The sequence below is a fragment of the Drosophila gunungcola genome, unplaced genomic scaffold, assembly GCF_025200985.1.
Source record: "Drosophila gunungcola strain Sukarami unplaced genomic scaffold, Dgunungcola_SK_2 000001F, whole genome shotgun sequence".
NCBI classification, from domain to species: domain Eukaryota; kingdom Metazoa; phylum Arthropoda; class Insecta; order Diptera; family Drosophilidae; genus Drosophila; species Drosophila gunungcola.
The window spans coordinates 16,015,893-16,033,108 of NW_026453197.1; the positions used below are offsets into that span (position 1 = coordinate 16,015,893).

Here is a 17,216-nt window from a genome sequence, read left to right on the forward strand (position 1 = left end):
CCAATATTAATGAATGATACCTGTGAATATTTAACGGGAGGCTTTTAATCTTTTTTTTTTGTTATTGTGCATAACACAAACATAAGTTAACAAAACTAGTAATCATTTAAATTCTATTTTACAAATTAAGTTGAGTTCATAGTCATTAGCTCAGGAGTAATTTAAAAAAAAACCCTAAATAAATTCGGTGCTATATTTTTTGAGGCCAATAAAGTTGGTGAGCCTGCCGACGGCGCTTCCATGCACTTGAACGTAGGTCTGCATCGGATCGTAGAGCTCCGTGACTGGCTGCTCTTCGCCATCCGCGTCATCGTCCTCCAGCAGCGATTCCACGTGCACCTTGAGCGGCCGCATCTCCACGAGCTGTACACAACCCAGATCGTGCAGGAGTTCCAACAGGAACATGATATCCACCGGCACCAAGTGCGAGAACCTCAAAAACAAGCTGTGCACAGTGCAGCCGACGCGGGAGATGCTCTCACTGAGGATGGCTCCCAGCCAGCGATCGAGGACGCGGCGGTTAAGTGAAGCATTCACCCGGATCCACGGCTGTGGCCTCATGGCAATCGCATCCCGGGAGGCCTCGATCGCAGAATTAGCCACTCCAGTGGACGTATCCTTGCGCTTTACCCTTTTTGGACGCTTGGCGGCAGATCCTCCCACCTCATCGCTGTCACTCCCTGTGCTCTGCTGCTCCATAAGTTTGATCTTCTTCTCCGGAATCGAACTGGCCGTTTCCGTAGCCTCCAGTCTACGCTTATGACCAACGACGGCTAACAGTGTTCCCGGTGCCGCCGCCACCTGGGGCTGCACTTTCTCACGCTCCAAACGCTTGATGTGAAAGGTGTGCACCACCCAGTTGCGTATGTGGTTTTTGTGGACGTACATGTGACCAACTATGCCCACACGCTTGATGAGATCATGGTCCACGAGAAGGTGCAGCGTTTCCAGCAGGAAGTCACCCAGGGGAAAGATCCTCCGCAACTCCAATCCTTTTGCACCAAGTGGTTGCTGTTCAATATGATTGAGTATGTCCTCCATGTGGCGAATGGCACGGGCATCGAATCCTCTATCATGGAGGACGGGTCGAAGGGTATCAAAGGTGTTTTCGGTATACTTCCAGTAGGCTGCCCTGAAAGCAATATACTTATTACTGAAAACTGTAGTAGAAAAATGTTGTTGTCAACACATACTTGAGCACCTTGTCCAGGACAAAGGAGCGCATGTTGTCAATGGCCTGTTTTCCCTCTGGTTGCTCTACGATCTTCATGCTTATGGTGGGCAAGTGAACCACGAAGACATCTTGCGCCCGCGCTCGCTCTTCCTTATTTAATGCCGGCTCGTATTCCTGGACGCGATCCGCTTCCCAGGAATGTGGCTCGTCATCGAGCAGCTCGGCGCAAATGGAACGCCAGTCGGTGAGCTTGTGCAGGGTTTTCTCGGCCAGCTGCTTGCCCAAGTCCTTCAGCTCCATGGCCTGCTGTTGTCGCCGCCAGTAAGCCTCCAGTTGCTGGGCGAATGCCAGCAGATTCGAGATGTTCACAGTGAGCGGACTGCCCGCCGGGTGAGACTCCAGTTGGAACTGCTGCGACGAGGGCAGGGCATCGGCAACCAGTTGCCGCAGGATGGGCCTCTGCTCGTGCGCTATCCGCTCCACGGCGTTCAGATAGTTGCCGCTGCGCATGATGCAGTTGGCAAAGGGGCAATCGCCCTGATCCAAACGCGCCTGGCTCACAGTGATGGCCTCACCCAAAGCGTCCAAGGCGCAGAAGAAGTGCATGGCACGCAGCGGCAGCTTGGAGAGCTGATTGTACGCACTGGCCGGGAGGCGGTAGCTCAGATTGGCGGGATGGAAGCGAACCCGCGACGACTGACGGGCACTGCTCTCGCCCTCCAGCCTCTTCGAGTACTCCGTGTGCGGAGCGTTGTCAAACATGCAGCTGTAGTGATCCAGAATGCGGTCCGAGGCAGAGCCACTCTGGCGACCCATGGTGGAGGTGTCCACGGTCAGGATGTTCGCCGGCAGCTGTAGCGAAAGGCGCAGCCTGTTCTCCGACAACCACTCGCTCATCACCAGCAGTTGGGCAAAGTGCGGCGAGGCCAGCTGCATCTCCTGCTCATCCCGCAACTTCTTGTCCAAGGCGAAGTAACCATCGTAGACGAAGTGCGTCAGCTTGGTGTAGGTCAGGCGGTACTTGTACTTGGAGCTGAGTAGGTGGCCAGGTCCAGAGATTTGGCGGCTAGCCGCCGACTGGATATTGCGCCGCTTCACCGCCACCAGCAGCGAATCCGCCCGGGCCTTGTTGAAGGCTGAGTTGAGTACTTCCTCGGAGAAGTGCTTGTAGATCTCGAAAGTCTGCAGATTCAGCAAGGTCTTGTCCTTGGCACAGCATATATTGCTGTGCAGCACTCCGTGGGCCACGGCCACCTGAAGATCCGTTTCCGTAGCGGGATCCTGGAAGAGCAACTGCTGCTCCTCGTGCGCCGACCGACACTCGCGTAGTTGGTTGCCAAAGGCATCCAAGGAGTCGGGCAGTAGGAACTGCCGGGTGACAGAACCTTGCTGGAAGTGGTTTAATGTGTTTCAAGGTGATATGATATTGTTTTAACCAGAGATCGTACATAAGAGTTATTATACAAATTAAAAATAAAACTTAATTACCAATTTGTATTTTAAATTTAACAAATACAATAATTATTACGATTTTGTGGTTGTAACTCACCGACTTGGCGACCATCCGCTGCAACTTGGCCATCATGAGTGCAAAATGAACCATCAGCGCCCCTTGGAAATCGGTCTTGTTGGGATAGTCCCGCTTCAGCTGGCTCAGGAATCGATCGTTGTAGACCTTGGTGAACTGAGGCTGCGTCTGCATGGCGTAGATCCAGCCTGGCACGTCCGGAATGTCGCGCCTCATCTTCACCAAGAACTGCACGCGACGCACACATGCCTGGGTGGTCTTGTTGCAGATGCCCAACCAGCGGCGTATTAAATCCCGGCAGACCAAGGCCAAATCACACAGAGTCAGCGTCATTGTGGGTGCGTCTATGAACATGTAGACAGCACGGCCCATCTTGAGCAGGCGATCCTCCTCCGGCGCCCATTTGACGCGCAGTGTGCGCATGTTTCGCAGGGCATCCCGGTCGATGTCGTCGCGCGGACCTGTCGTCTTGTTTTTTGTTGTCTTAGTGGCAGGCAAATCGCGAGTTTTGCGTACCGCTAGCCGGGGACCAATCTTCAGACGCATAATGGTGGCCCGTTTCCGGACTGGTTTCTTCGCCCTCTCCCTCGCTGCAGCCGATTTGCCGCCGTTCTGGCGCTGCACCCACGACCAGTGGCGAAACTGGTGGGCAAACAAGTGCGAGCTCAAGCCAGCGGCGCCCAAATGATCGCCCGGAACCGAACCATTGTCCAGCTCAACGGCCTGCTCAAACTCAACGGTGGGCTGGAATACGAGGACCTTCAGGCGCGCCGGTAGCTTCTTCTGCGAACTTAAGGTCTTGCGGTAGCCCAGCTTTGTGTAGATGCAGATGTGCTGCAGCTTGGCCCAGTAGTTACCCACTTGCTCGGCGTTGAAGAACTCGAAGTTGAGCTGTGTGTACGAGCGATCGGCGCTGACCTGCATGTAGTTGTGCTCGGTGCTGGATGTGGTGTCCAGTAGGCGGGTGCGCTGATTGAGGAACACCCAGCGATGCAGGGAATCGCGACCCAGCTTTTGCTCGCTCACCTAAAACAGAGTTTATTGTAGCTTTAAATCGATTAAGCGGTTAAGTGGAATACCTGAATCAGACCCATGTTGTTCAGTAGCCGCAGAGTGCCCACGTACAGCTGCTGCAACTTGAGGCGCGGCACAAGGGTGTCCAACTTGAGCTGGGAGAGCAGGTAGTGCTGGCGGATGGGATGCTGCAGCTGGAGACGCAGCTCGTCGCTGGCCTCGCGTTCAATGCGGCAGATGCGCAGGAAGAGGGAGAGCGGCATCCGGTCCATGGCGTCCATGAAGTACAGCCAGCCGGATGGTTTGTCCTCGTACCGTGGCAACGGTGGAATAAAGGTGCGCCAGCTGATGTCTTCGGTAAAGGGCTGGACGGAATCCTCCTCTGCCTGCCACTCGTCTAGAAACTGGCGCGGCTGCAGCGCCGGCTCCGACTTCTGCCACTGCTGCACCAGTTCGGCCGTCATGGGAATGGGCTTTTGATCCAACGACAGCTGATGATACAGATAGTACAAGAACTCGTGCAAAGTCCGGGCCAGCAGCAGCTTGGGCGCCTGCGTCTTGCACACTACTGCTGGACGCTCTGCCACCAGTTTTCGGCGAGCCAGCACCTCCTTGCGTTCCCTGGGATGCAGCTGCGACGGTCGCTTCATGCGCTCCTCGGTGAGCAAATGGAAGTTGCTCTTGAGCTTGAGTATTTCGCGTTTCATAACCACGTGCTCAAGTCCAATCTTCAGGTGCGTGGCGAAGCGGTAGACGCGAACTCGCTGCTGGTAGTGAAGGGTGATCTCGAACACGTTGATGACATGATCCTCCACCAAAGGACGCAGCAGGCGCAGCAACGAGCGACGGCACAGGCTGTCCTTGAAGCCAGCCTGGCGCTCCTCTTCTTGGAGGTTCTTTTGCAACCGATGCAGGGCCACCAGGCAGTGCTCATCGATCTGGCGTGTAATAAATCTCTGGCGGCCAAGTTGGCGCTGCGTCTGGTTGGTCGTCCTGGTCTTCTTTAGCTTAAAGGCTATGGGTCGAGCATTCATCACGATTTCGGGCATGTCCTTGAGCGTGATTTCATTGCTTTCGGTGAAATTCTGGGAAGGAAATAACATGTATTAGAGTGCACTATTATTAAAAGACCATCAATTACCGGCTCATCAGCGCACTTGATTTCCTTCTCCTTCTTCTTGATTACATCATCCTTAGCAAGGTCCTCTAAGTGCTCTACGGCCACCAAGCGGAACTGTCGGCTCTTTCCCACCTGCTCCGAGTATTCCTTGACCTGGCCATTTTTATTCATCCGCTTGACAAAGTGACGCATTGAGTTTGCATTGATCCCCGTGTAATGGGACAATTCGGTGCTGTTTAGGCCACGTTTGCCAAACCTGGCCACAGCGCGGAGCACCTCCTCCTCGGGAGGCATGTCCAGGTAGCAGTGACCCACATCCAGGAACTCGGACACCGGATTCTCCTCGCTTTCCTCGTTCTTGTACAGGTCTTCAAGCTGCATATTGGGATTGCGCAGCTGTATTACGGTCACCTTGCGTGTGGTTGACTTGGACTGCTTCCCCGACTTGGTCAGCACGTTGACGGCCTTCTCCACTTGCTTGGTCTCGAAGAACTTGCGAAAGGCATGGGTGACCAGCAGCTTCTTCGGTTTGAAATGGGTCGGTCGTCCGAGCAGCTCGGTCAATTCGGTGACGGGCACATGGCGACTGCTGGTCCGCATTATACCCAGGTAAAGCTTCTCGAGGTTCTTCTGCGAGTGGTTTTTGTAGATCCGGTGAAAGCGCGGCAGCATCAGCAACGAAGAAACCAAGAAGCGACCCTTGTTGATTTCGTTATAGTTCTGGGCTGTGATCAACTGCAGGTTTAGCAGCTTGTTTCTGTGAAAAACGATATGTTTGAATTTAAATCCATAGAACTTAAAGACATAAAGGTGCGGTCAAAAAAATACGTTTAAGACAACTTTAATTTCATTTACTATAGTTCTTTATAACTAATAACAAAATAGGGCTTAAACAATCTTTTATATTGATGTTTTTCAAATTTTCATATAAATAAATATTTAAAAGTTGCTTTAATAATGCTTTTCCATAAGCTTCTATTATTTTGACCGCATCTGTACATAAATAGAGCTGCAACTCACTTGATATAGAAGAGGATTCCAGTGTCCTTGCTGTAGTTGATCAGCGACCAAGGGCCTCCGGTGGTGTGACCGCTGTAGCGCATCCGTCCGATGGCCTCCAGGAAGATGTAGTTTGGCAGCGGCAGGCGCTGGGGCAGCATGAGGTTATTGGGGGTCAGCGCCGTTTCCCGCAGTTCCTGGGAGGCCACCACGACGAGCCGGCCAGCCCACTGCTCGGTGGCTTGGGCGGCATTCAGAGCCTGCAGATCGCTGGCCGGGATCGGCTTGCGGGTTTTGAAGTCACTACAATTACCCATGATGCCGTCCTCTTGCACGTAGGCGGGTGGGTACAACATATAAGGGCACTGCTCCGGGACCACGGGCATGCCCAGTTGCTCGTCCATGTCGTTGAGGCGATCGTAGAAGGGCATCAGGGGACGCTCTGCCGGCAGCTCAAAGAACTCGATCTTGTGGAGCGGTGTGCGTAGCAGCAGGGTCCACACCTGCTCCAGAATCCTATCGGGCAGCGGAGAAGGTGCAAACTCGAGGCGCCTAGCCAGCAGGTCCCAGAGATCTGAAAAGGGCATGGGGATTTACTTGATTTCTTGTGCTTATAGCGAGGGAATCTCTTACAGGGCAGTGTCACCCCCTCCAAGCCCTCGAGAGCCACCTCATCGTAGATGGCATTTATCCAGGACCCTCCAGAACTGGCACTCATTCTTAACAACTTTGTTTCAATCTAGTAAAAACGATCAAAACAAATAAATTGCGATTTATATAGGTAGAGTTGCCAGGCCCTGCATAGTTGTCGATAATAAGAAAACAGCTGTTGCTCAATCGTCACCATTCTTTCGTAAATTACCAAAAAATATACTTTAAATACAAAATATTCTAGGTTGCAAATAAAAAAAAATGTTCTGTAATTTATTAGTTTTTAATAAATACATATTTTAATTTTATAGTTATTTTTTATATTAATTGTTATTTCTTGCATTACTCTTTTTCAGAGCTGTCAACCACTGTTCAATTATCGATAACCAAGTTAGTTAGTGAGTTATCGATAACAAACCAGCCCACGCACCAACAGTTGCTAAATCGTAAATATACGCTGTTGTCTTCTTATACAGCCTAAATTTCTTGTTAATAACTACATTTTGGTTATAAAATGTCATCCGCTATATATTTGGAGAACTATCTGGATGGTGGGTGCATAGTTATATTTGAAAACAGGCGGGAAACCTCAATACCTAATATCTACCATTTCCAAACAGGCCTGGAGAGTTTGCCCACCGAGCTGGAGCGAAACTTTAAGCTGATGCGGAAACTGGACGATCGCGCCCAAACCGCAATGAAGAGCATCGACAGCCATGCCAAGGACTTCATGCGAAAGCTGGGCGAAAACGGGGCCATGAGCGACGAGGAGCGCAAGGAGCGCCAGGAGGACATCAAGGCGCTGTTCGGAAAGGCCAAGGAGTACAGCGACGACAAGGTGCAGCTGGCCATCCAGACATACGAGCTGGTGGACAAGCAGATCCGCCGCCTGGACAACGACCTGGCCCGTTTTGAAGGCGAGATCCAGGAGAAGGCTTCCTCCACGCGTGCCAAATCCGAGGAAGTGGTGGCTAAGAGTAAGAGTAAACTTTCTTGTTCCACTTTCCATAAGCTTAACCTCTACATTGACTCCTTCCGGCAGAGGGTCGCAAAAAGACCAAGGACAGCAAGGCGGCGGGCAAGAAAAAGAAGTCCGCCTCCTCGGACGAGGACACTGGGCGTGGCAGCAACCAGACCAACGCCAATTCCAGCCTCAATTCGAGCAGCAATGCCGGGCAAGGTACCAAAAAGAAAAAGTCCAAGGTAAATCAAGAAAAAGAAACTCGCAAGGGGGGCGCACAAAAGGTAAACCATCCACATTCTCATATACATTGTTAGTACTCTAGTTTGTTTACCCGTTTTCCCAATTTTAGTTGGCCCGATGTAGAAGAATTAGTTCTTATTTTGTAGCTTATTCCCCGTAGATATCCTGCATTCTCCATTGTCTTCAGACTGTCGTTTGCATTTTAACTTGTGTATCTGCAAGTCACTACCATCTGGAAACCCATTACTTATGCTCCTGTTAATTCTCCACTCAGAAAACCGTCGAAGTGGATGACTCAGAAAAGGAATCATGCCACACGGCCGCCACGCATCCCAGCGACGTCATGGACATGCCCGTCGACCCCAACGAGCCAACGTATTGTTTGTGCCACCAGGTGTCCTATGGCGAGATGATTGGCTGTGACAATCCCGACGTGAGTATCCGCTTTTCACTCATTGAGTGCTCAGTTCTTAAGGGTTCTCCACCACTTTTCAGTGCCCCATCGAGTGGTTCCACTTTGCCTGCGTTGGCCTCACCACAAAGCCGAAGGGAAAGTGGTTCTGTCCCAAGTGCACGCAGGACCGGAAGAAGAAATAGATGCCATCCTTTATAAGAACCTAGAATACAACTAGCTTAAGCACTAATTTACTAATTTAAATAAAGTTCTGGCATGTAACTGTCATTAATTTATACTTCCAATTATGTTAGTATTTTAGTAAGAAACAAAATAGACTCAATTGTCCAAAACTTTTTCGATTATTAAGGGAATTTTATGACCACAAAATTAGATTTTATTTTGCATCTCTTGTTTATAGCAGTACTACAATAAAAAGCAGGAACAGGAACAATCATATTTCAATAGGAGAGCTTCTATCTGCTAGATTAGTTACTAAAAATTAAAAAAAAGTATTGTAGAATGCTGATTTTCAGTTGCGTACTAATGTTTTCCAGTGATAACCTCCCAAGTATAAAGTCATTTCAAGTTGCGATTACCGAAATACCGAATATATTCATAAGCCTTATCACCTCCGAAGAGCAAACCACGCGATCCATCTTAAGCCTAGTTAGCTAGTGTTATTAGATTTTTTGGGCTTTGATGTGGCTTTCGATTTGCTAAAGTTATAAACAATTTCAAAGCGACAATAAGATTCCAATATAGATTACACACTTGTCTGTATATGCAAGTGTACATACGTTGTTAAGTGTACATATATGAACATTTACATATATAGTAAAGAAAAGTCAACTGCCTAATCAAAGGAATCGTGAAAGAAACAAATATAAATTATATCGCCATTGCTCTGAGCCACAAATGGAGCTTGGACACTCCCGGTAGAAAGGGAACTATTTGGTTAGGATAACTCTTGAATCCGTAATTGGTAGCGCCATATCCTCGTGGTCGTGGTGTGCGTTAAGATTTTGCTATGCAGTTGGCTGCCCCTCCTATTTTTTGGTCATGATCTTCAAATACTCGAGCGCGTTCTGGGCGGCATGCCGCTGGGCATCGGCGGCCGTCGGACCGCTTCCATGGCAAACGCCCACGGGCAGCGTGGAAAGCTGAACCAAACACTGGAACTGGCCAGTGAAGGTCTTCTCCTCGATGTCCACGTAGGTCACCTCAAACTGGTTCTCGGTCGCGATCTCGCCCAGCAGCTTGATGTAGTCGATTTTGGTGCTCTTTAGGCAAGTCTTCTGAAAGCGAAACATAGGGAACCACATTAGAGGAGTCTCAAAATAAATGTGCAATTAGATAGGGCTCACAGAGAGTAAGATTTACTATACACAAGTATGCACAAATGCATTAAGCCAAGCTTCTGAATTTTAAGACATAAATGCAATTTAAAATATTAAGTAAAAAAAAAATTAAATCAAATCTATACTCAAAGTGTAGGCTTGGGTTTGTAAGATAAAAAAAACAATATTAATCACAGAGAAAACCCAAGATAATCATTTAAAAAAAAGTACAGGAGACTAAGGTAAGTTATAAGAAAGAGTTAAAAAATTTGACAAAAATAATAAGTACATTAAAAATCTGACAAAAATATGAACCAAATTTTAGCAGTCTGTAAAATTACATTTATTTAATATTTAAATGAAGAATACAGAATACAAAATGTGCAATAATATCAAAATTGAAGCTGTGTAACATTTCCTAGCCTTAATGATTTAAAGGCAAATAAACTTAATTTATATTAATGATTTAATGCAATATATTTTAAGCTTATAATAAAGAAAAGCAAATCAGAATTTAGTGAAAAGCAGATTACGATTTGTTAAAAATTAACTTTAATTTAAAAAGCTGATTGGAGTTTTGACAGTTTAAATTTTATTAAATCTTGAATTTTTCTTTTAATTCGCAAATAAGTGAAAAATAAGGAAAACAACGTTAATTCACCCCGGATTTCGTTTTATTTGCAAATTGTGTGTGTGATTTTGTGACAGTGAAATTACCTGTAACTTGAGCAGTTTTTTGCCCGTCGCATTTTTGAGGGTCTTATGGAACTGGGATACTTTGTTACTGTGCTGCGTGGTCAGTGTCGGCACAGAGATATCTTTCAATTCACCATAATAATTTTCGCTACTGCGGGGCTGTAAATAAGAGCGCAAAGTGGTTGGTTTCTTTTTCTCCGTTTTATGATGCACACAATCGAAATCACCCACGCAAATGGTGAGTTGAAACATATCACTTGGATGTGGGATGGGTGCAAAGGTCGAGCTTGAAGTTCTAAGTACTTGTTCTGTTGTCAAATAAAAAAGAAAGAATCGAAAGAAGGCAACCAATATATACCACAATAAATAAATCAACGAATAAAACCAGGTTTACAACTTTTGGCAACATTTCTATAATTGATTTAAGATTGCTAATAATAATAGCTAAAATTCAAACTAATGCAACTTTGTACGATGGCGGCTTAGACTTAATTAAGGTGAAACACCAATCCAAAAATCGGTTAATTTTGACATTTAAATGTTAAAAATTCGTAATTATTAGTTTAAACGTCATACTTGGTAAATGTAGAATTTAGGTTAGTTTTTAAGATTTTAGAGTGGTGTTTAAAAGCAATTAAGGGACATTATACATGTGAGAAACTACTAGGTTTAATAGATCATATATTTAATTTGCATTTTTATAAAAAATATTTTAGGTTTGTAAAAATAACGGTCATAAAAACACAAGAATAAGATTTTCTACAGTAATATACAAACTAAGACAGTCCGCAACCAATTAAATTGAATTAGTCTGTCATGAAAGGCATGCACAAATGCGTGATAGAAAAGAGTGGGGCACTTGGCTCCCCGGGTTAAATCTCAAGCAACTGAAAGTCTTCAGCGATGCGCACATATCGATCGCTAAATGTGCTGCTCGTGTCTTGGATGGTGGTACTCACTTCGCCCTCCAACTCGCCGCAGATGCTGTCGCTGATCTTGGCCGAATCGATGGGCGTCTCCTGCAGCCGCATCCACATGCGGTGGGCGGCCAGGCGCTTGGCAATCTTCTTGCTCTTGCCCTTGCCCATCTCGCGGTAGTTGAGGATCGAGCAGGCGATCGTGAAGAGCCGCTCGTGGGGCAGACCCACTTCTGTTTCCGTTTCGTACGATGGTGGTGGCCAACGCCGCTGCATGCACAGCTCCTGCAGCCAGCCAATGGGATTGCCCACGATCTTGTCGCCGGCGCTGTAAGAGATTAGAGGGATTAGATGGGGCATAACTCCCAGCAGGATTCCCAGCAGGCAACTCACTCTCCTCCGCCGGTGGCATTGGCATTGCCGTCTCCACCACTTCCGGCGACCGTGAGCCCACTCACCGACGGACCGGCGGAGCTGCTGGGCGATTCCGGCAGCTGTGCGCCGATCAGCTTGTCGATGAGCGCACGGGCCGCCGCATGCTTGGCCTCCTTCTTCGAGCGTCCCGCACCCATGGCCGTGAAGGGTGTGTCCTTGTCCTTGAAGGACACACGAAACCGGAAGGTCGGCTCATGAATGGCGCCCTCGATCTGGACGAGCTCGTAGCCGGGCGTAATGCCCCGCCTGCTGAGCAGCTCTTGCAGAATGCTAACGGGCGTCTTCATGGCCAGCCCATTGGCATCCGTCTCGGAGACGAACTTGAGGGCCTCGTCGCTGGGCATGAGTCCACCCAATGGAACTCCCATTCCTGCGCCATCTCCCAGCTCCGACAGCTGCAGCTGGCATGGCTGAGACGGCTGCTGCAACACCTTCTCCTTCTTGATCTTCACAGGGCGCTGCCCCAGCGGAGCACCCTTGACGGGACTGCCGGCACCGGGATTGCCATTGCCCAGGCCATTGCCACCCAGATTCTCGTACTGCCGCCGCGGAGCAAATCCCGTTTGGACGGGATTCTGGAGTGACTGCTGCTGGGGCGCCTGCTGCTGTTGGATGTGCAGGTTCTGCAGCTGCTGCGGCAGGTTGTGTCCGTGGAAGTTCTCCTGGTCCATGGTGTTCCTGTTGCCTACGGTTTTTTACGGGAAAAGGACTCGGTGTGTATCTGTTTGGGTTTGGGTTCTTGGGGTTAATATGTGGCCAAAAAATCGATACAAATCCGACGAGCAGCGGGTTTCGCACAAAAGTGGATAACTCCCGCCGCTCCGGACTTCTGGACAACACTCACGCTTGATTCGCGGTTTTTAACTGTTTTTTATTTAATAATAATTTATTAATGGTTAGTTAATAATTCATTCTTAAATAAAAAATACAGCAAAATCCAGACGCACACACGAATTGTATGTATGTATACTGATGAACGTGGTTGCCGGACTTTTGACAGGTGGCCTACTCAATTGCTGTTATTCTCACCCCAAAAAAACGGGATTTTGAAATATTGAAATTTTGATAAATGTCAAGTATACAAGAATTAATGAAAATAAATTACAAATTATAAAAATACCACGATTTATAGTTATGTATTGTTTTCTTAAACCATAAAAACGGGATATAACCATTGCCAAATATTTAATTTTTATAATTTAGCTTACAATTCACATAAGTCATATTAATGATTACATTGTTGTTTTATTTACACCATAATTACTTACCATTACTCATGCTATATAAAAATCGGGTTTTCAAATTGGACATTTTTTTGTTTGGAATTTAAATTTTTTAAATTTGTTAATAAAAAAAAAATTAATTTACGATATTAAATCCAAATAAGTAAATTGATTTTCCACTGTTTTAAAAATAAAAGTAATTTCAATATATATAGTTGAGTTATTAACTTTAATAAGCCTACTGCTTTTTTTTTTTAACATTCCAACTTGTAAGTTTATCACGCTATTATTGCTGATTAAAAAATTTTAAAAGACTATCTTTCGCATCACAAGAATAAAGTAATAATAAAAGACTATCTTTCGCATTACAAGAATAAAGTAATAACTTTTAATGCGAAAGATAGTCTTTTAAATTAACAATATATAACAACATATAATAGGTCGTCTGTTTTTTGATTTTCTTGAAGGGTGGGCGTAACATTTAATCGATACCCACGTTATCGATTTCCTTGTGGGGGCAAAACAAAGGCCCGCTTCATTTGAATTTTTTGTATAAGTATTTATTGCATTTTTTGCTCCTTTACTGTTGTACATAATATTAATAGATATATATTTAAACAACATTCAATCAAATCAAATGTGAATGTATGCGCGGAATTCTGTGGCTCGAAATGCTCGAAATGTGGGACTCCCGTAGCAGTAAACGATGGTTTTAGGTTTTAAATGGTATTCTAGATCTGGCTGCGATCTCGGCCCGCCCTAATCGTCGCTCAAAAAGTCGTCATCCAGGTTCACATCTGTCGTATCGATATTGTCATCCAGCGTGATGCCATCGATCTCCAGGTCCAGGTCGTCGTCGTCATCCGCGGCAGAAGAAGGCTCGACCACCTGGCTGCTGAATGCGGCAGCAGCAGCTTGAGCGGGAACAAAAGTCGGCTTCGCCTTCTCCTCCAGCTGTTGGCCGGCGCCGCCCTGCTCGGCGGCCTGAAGTTCCTGGAGGGGATTACGCTCGCTGTTCAGGGGCAGTTGCCCGGCCAGACGCGCCGGTGCTTTGCGAGCCCGCTCCTCCTGCAGATGTTGCTCCACGCGCAGCGCGTCGCCCAGACCCGGGAAGAGATTTGTGTACTGAGCCGGATCGGCCAGCGACTGGCCCGCCTTCTCGTTCACCTTGCCCAGCTCCTCGCGCCACAGCTCCACCACTCTCGACATCTGGCTGGGCAGGTAGGTGCGGGCAAAGAACGCTGCCTCCGGCAGGCGGTTCGTCTCGATGAGAATCTCCAGGCAGCGGTTCACGTCCGACCGCAGGAAGGCTGCCAAGAAGGCAATGTTGTGGCGTCCCTGGGCGGAACCGGAGCTGCCCACCTCTTCGAGCATCTGAGCATCGCCGGAAGCGGTTGAGAGCAGCAAGAGTCCACTGAAGTCGTTCGCCTTCTGCATGCACTCCTTGACAAGGGCCATGTTATTTTTACGCGCCGCCACATCCGCCAGTTGGGACCACTTCTGGGAGTTCTCCGACTCGCGGGCCAGAGTAAGAGCGATGTCCAACTCCCCGATCTGCAGGGCCAAATCGAACTTGTGGTCGGCATCGGTGGAGACCTGCAGGGCCTGTGACTTGAAGCCCTGTTTCTCCAGGAAGTGGGCCACGCGAGTGCGGTGCTCCTTGGGTATGGTGGGCAGCACAATGTCCGCGCGCTCAAAGTCTCGCCGCATCACCGCCGTCTGGTACTCCAACACGGACAAATGCATGCAGAAGCTTATCACGTTAAGCTCCTTGTCGCCCAAGTACAGGCGGTTGTCCTTGGGCACATAGCCCAGCAAATACATTGTGCGATCCAAGTGGGACACTGTCACGATCTCGCCGCCCACGTAGTAGTTGATGCGGTTCACCGAGTTGGTGTAAATGAAGCAGTCGCCCACCCACAGGCCCGTCTTCACGGATTCAGCCACCTCGCCTGCAAATAAAAAGGGTACAAAATATTTTCTTAATGTTTACAAGTCAGCAGACTTCAAGCTATGTTTAAAAAGAAGCATTAAAAGCTTAAAATATATTGTTTGTATGATGAAATAGAAAGCAATAAATTTCCACTCCCCCAACGTTTTGGACAAAAAGAATGTCAATATCATGAATAATGGAAAACGATGAAAAAAATGATTATTAAACTAAAGAAAATTGAAATGAATTCAAGACAAACCATTTCATCAGACATGTTTTCAAGATAAGATCTTAGATAACTATTTTGCTCCATTTAATGTGTGATATCTGCATTTATGTTTTCCTCTTCATTTGTATTTAACTCACCCAACACATTGAAGGCACTCTCCACGCCGTCATCTTCCAGGCCCTCCTTAGATTCCACAGCATTGGCAACCTGGGCTGTGTCCACTCCCAAAACGAAGTAGGAGTCATCTGTGGCCAGGCAGACCAGGCTGCCGCTCTCGTTCCAGAAAACGTTCTTGGGCTGCACTTCTATGCGCCGCACTAGCTGCAGTGTTTCCCAGTCGTAGAAGGCCAATCCGGAGGAGGTCTTCACGCCGAAGTAGTAGCCGCCGTAGATGCTCTCCGCCCCGTACTCGGGCGTGAAGCTCTTGCGCTCCTTGAAGTTGCGGAACAGGCGGACGGTGCCGTTGTTCTCGCGGATGGCATACTCGTTGCTCTCCAGCGCCCACACAAACTCCTGGGCGGAGCCGAAGGCCTTGTTTCTCAGCGCCATCGATGTGTAGATAATGTACTCGCCATCACCGCAAACGACGACGAATCGACCGTTGGGATTGTGGGCAATGGTCTGCGGGTAGATCTCACAGGCGCCCATATCCTTAACCGCCACTGGCAGGCGTTCGCCATCCTTGATCTCTGTGCCATCGGCAATGGTCTTGAGGTTGACCTGCAGAGCAAGACAAGTGGGTTAGATAAACATATAGATCAATGAAATGTTATCTCCAGCTTACTGACCTGCTGCATTTCCGAGTGCTTGGCCCAAACGATCTTGCCTCCCACCACGTCCATGGACATTGCTGGCTCCTCGCGACCAACCTTGATGATGATGGAACCCTCGTCGTAGCCCAGGGCCACGTTGTTGGTGCCCCGCATGCTGGAGATGGTCCAGACCCGCTCAAATCCGTAGTTGAGGCAGGTCTCCAAACGATAAGTGCCCGAGTGCCAAATGCGCACGGTGCCATCCTCGGAGCCAGTCAACACGATGGGCAATTCCGGGTGGAAACAGACAGCCGAGATGTTCTGGGCGTGTCCCTCCAAGGTCTGGACGCAGGTCTTGTTCTGGTAGTCCCAGATCTTCACCAGGCGATCGTCGGCACCGGAAATCAGATAGGGTTTATCGCCTCCGTGGTAGTAGTCCACACAATTGACGCCCTTCTCGTGCCCCTCCAGCGTAAAGTTGGCAAAGTTTGAGCCCAGCTGCCACACCTTCACCGTGCGATCCAGTGAGGCGGAGGCGAAGGTGTTGTTGTCCTTGGGGTTGAACACGATCTGCATGACGTAGTGGGTGTGGCCCTCGAAGACGCGCTGGCAGGCCCACAACTTCTCCCAGTTCCAGAGCTTGATGAGCATGTCGTCTGTAGGGAAAATGGTCGGCAGGAGTGAGACACAAAACCAAAGCATACTTCCCAGCGGACGTGTAAGGTAAACACACACGGATCGGGTGACGAAATGGGGGGCAGAGATCCTCCCGGAGATTACTCACCACTGCTGGTCAGGACCAGCGGCTGTGTGGGATGCACGGCAATGCAGCGCAGGTAGTCCGAGTGCGCCTCGTACGAGTGCACCTTCTCCAGCGTGTTGTAGTTGAACACACGGATCTGCATGTCATCCGAACCGGTGAGGATCCAGTTCTTGCGCGCCACAAAGCGGGCGGAGCGCACTGGGACATCGCAAACCTCAAAATCCTTCACCATCTGCTGATTCTCGTAGTTCATGATGTGTACGTGGCCATTGTACAGGGCGCACAACATCCACGGCTCCGCCGGATGGAGATCCACGCACTTGACCCGATCCGAGCGCGACGTCAGGCGACGCTTGATGTCCAGTTTGAGAGGCATCTTTCACGGTTTGGGCAAACTGCGGCTGTCTGCGTAAACACTAATTCAATTGCGGCGAGACCAGGAAAACTCTTTTGCTGCTGCCTCGGCGGCTCTTCTTCTTTCCCTTGTTAATGTGTCAGCGCTGGCCCAGGGTTGTCGACTGCCACGTACAAGCGCTGACGATCGACCTATCGATAGTCGACAATGGGTCAGTGCTGGCAGATATTAATATTAATATAATTAATAAAACAAACATTTATATTGAGCTAATTAATTATTTTCTTTTCAAGAAGTACAATTTTTATTCTGTATTTTTACACCAGCTTTTCAATTTTTAATCGTTTGAAATATATTTTGTTGGAACTTTATAGTAATGTTTTGGCTCAGATAATAAATCTCTGTTCAAAAAAATTTTTTTAGGTGTTTTATTGAAAAAAAGAATTATTCAATTGTTTATCTATTAATTTGTACGATTTAAAGCTTCAG

General features: G+C 48.1%; 4 protein-coding genes across 9 annotated transcripts; 1 reads left to right on the forward strand and 3 right to left on the reverse strand.

Moving 5' to 3' along the window:
• Positions 1 to 111: 111 nt before the first annotated feature.
• LOC128261279 (general transcription factor 3C polypeptide 1) lies at positions 112 to 6,634 on the reverse strand. The gene is made up of 7 exons (XM_052994891.1): positions 6,469 to 6,634; positions 5,857 to 6,409; positions 4,858 to 5,593; positions 3,782 to 4,801; positions 2,724 to 3,728; positions 1,194 to 2,563; positions 112 to 1,132 (listed from the first exon to the last, which is right to left on the reverse strand). Exons 1-7 carry the CDS (start codon positions 6,551 to 6,553, stop codon positions 175 to 177), a joined length of 5,727 nt encoding a protein of 1,908 aa, XP_052850851.1. The 5' UTR covers positions 6,554 to 6,634; the 3' UTR covers positions 112 to 174.
• Positions 6,635 to 6,899: 265 nt separating this feature from the next.
• On the forward strand, positions 6,900 to 8,389 carry LOC128261669 (inhibitor of growth protein 5). 2 transcript variants are annotated; one of them, XM_052995460.1, is made up of 5 exons: positions 6,900 to 7,037; positions 7,107 to 7,463; positions 7,529 to 7,731; positions 7,965 to 8,123; positions 8,186 to 8,389. In XM_052995460.1, the coding sequence occupies exons 1-5, from the start codon at positions 7,001 to 7,003 to the stop codon at positions 8,285 to 8,287; spliced, it is 858 nt and encodes a 285-aa protein (XP_052851420.1). In that variant the 5' UTR covers positions 6,900 to 7,000; the 3' UTR covers positions 8,288 to 8,389. The 2 variants fall into 2 exon arrangements, with proteins under 2 accessions (XP_052851420.1, XP_052851421.1); XM_052995461.1 differs by having other exon boundaries at positions 7,529 to 7,689.
• A 284-nt stretch (positions 8,390 to 8,673) lies between these two features.
• LOC128261668 (interferon-inducible double-stranded RNA-dependent protein kinase activator A homolog) lies at positions 8,674 to 12,475 on the reverse strand. 5 transcript variants are annotated; one of them, XM_052995457.1, is made up of 5 exons: positions 12,317 to 12,475; positions 11,431 to 12,193; positions 11,080 to 11,365; positions 10,142 to 10,279; positions 8,674 to 9,379 (listed from the first exon to the last, which is right to left on the reverse strand). In XM_052995457.1, the coding sequence occupies exons 2-5, from the start codon at positions 12,141 to 12,143 to the stop codon at positions 9,134 to 9,136; spliced, it is 1,383 nt and encodes a 460-aa protein (XP_052851417.1). In that variant the 5' UTR covers positions 12,144 to 12,193; positions 12,317 to 12,475; the 3' UTR covers positions 8,674 to 9,133. The 5 variants fall into 5 exon arrangements, with proteins under 5 accessions (XP_052851417.1, XP_052851415.1, XP_052851416.1 ...); XM_052995455.1 differs by having other exon boundaries at positions 8,674 to 9,382; XM_052995456.1 differs by having other exon boundaries at positions 8,674 to 9,382; positions 11,431 to 12,157; positions 12,317 to 12,461.
• A 758-nt stretch (positions 12,476 to 13,233) lies between these two features.
• LOC128261768 (coatomer subunit beta') lies at positions 13,234 to 16,891 on the reverse strand. The gene is made up of 4 exons (XM_052995622.1): positions 16,394 to 16,891; positions 15,646 to 16,265; positions 14,995 to 15,577; positions 13,234 to 14,647 (listed from the first exon to the last, which is right to left on the reverse strand). Exons 1-4 carry the CDS (start codon positions 16,746 to 16,748, stop codon positions 13,455 to 13,457), a joined length of 2,751 nt encoding a protein of 916 aa, XP_052851582.1. The 5' UTR covers positions 16,749 to 16,891; the 3' UTR covers positions 13,234 to 13,454.
• Positions 16,892 to 17,216: the final 325 nt, after the last annotated feature.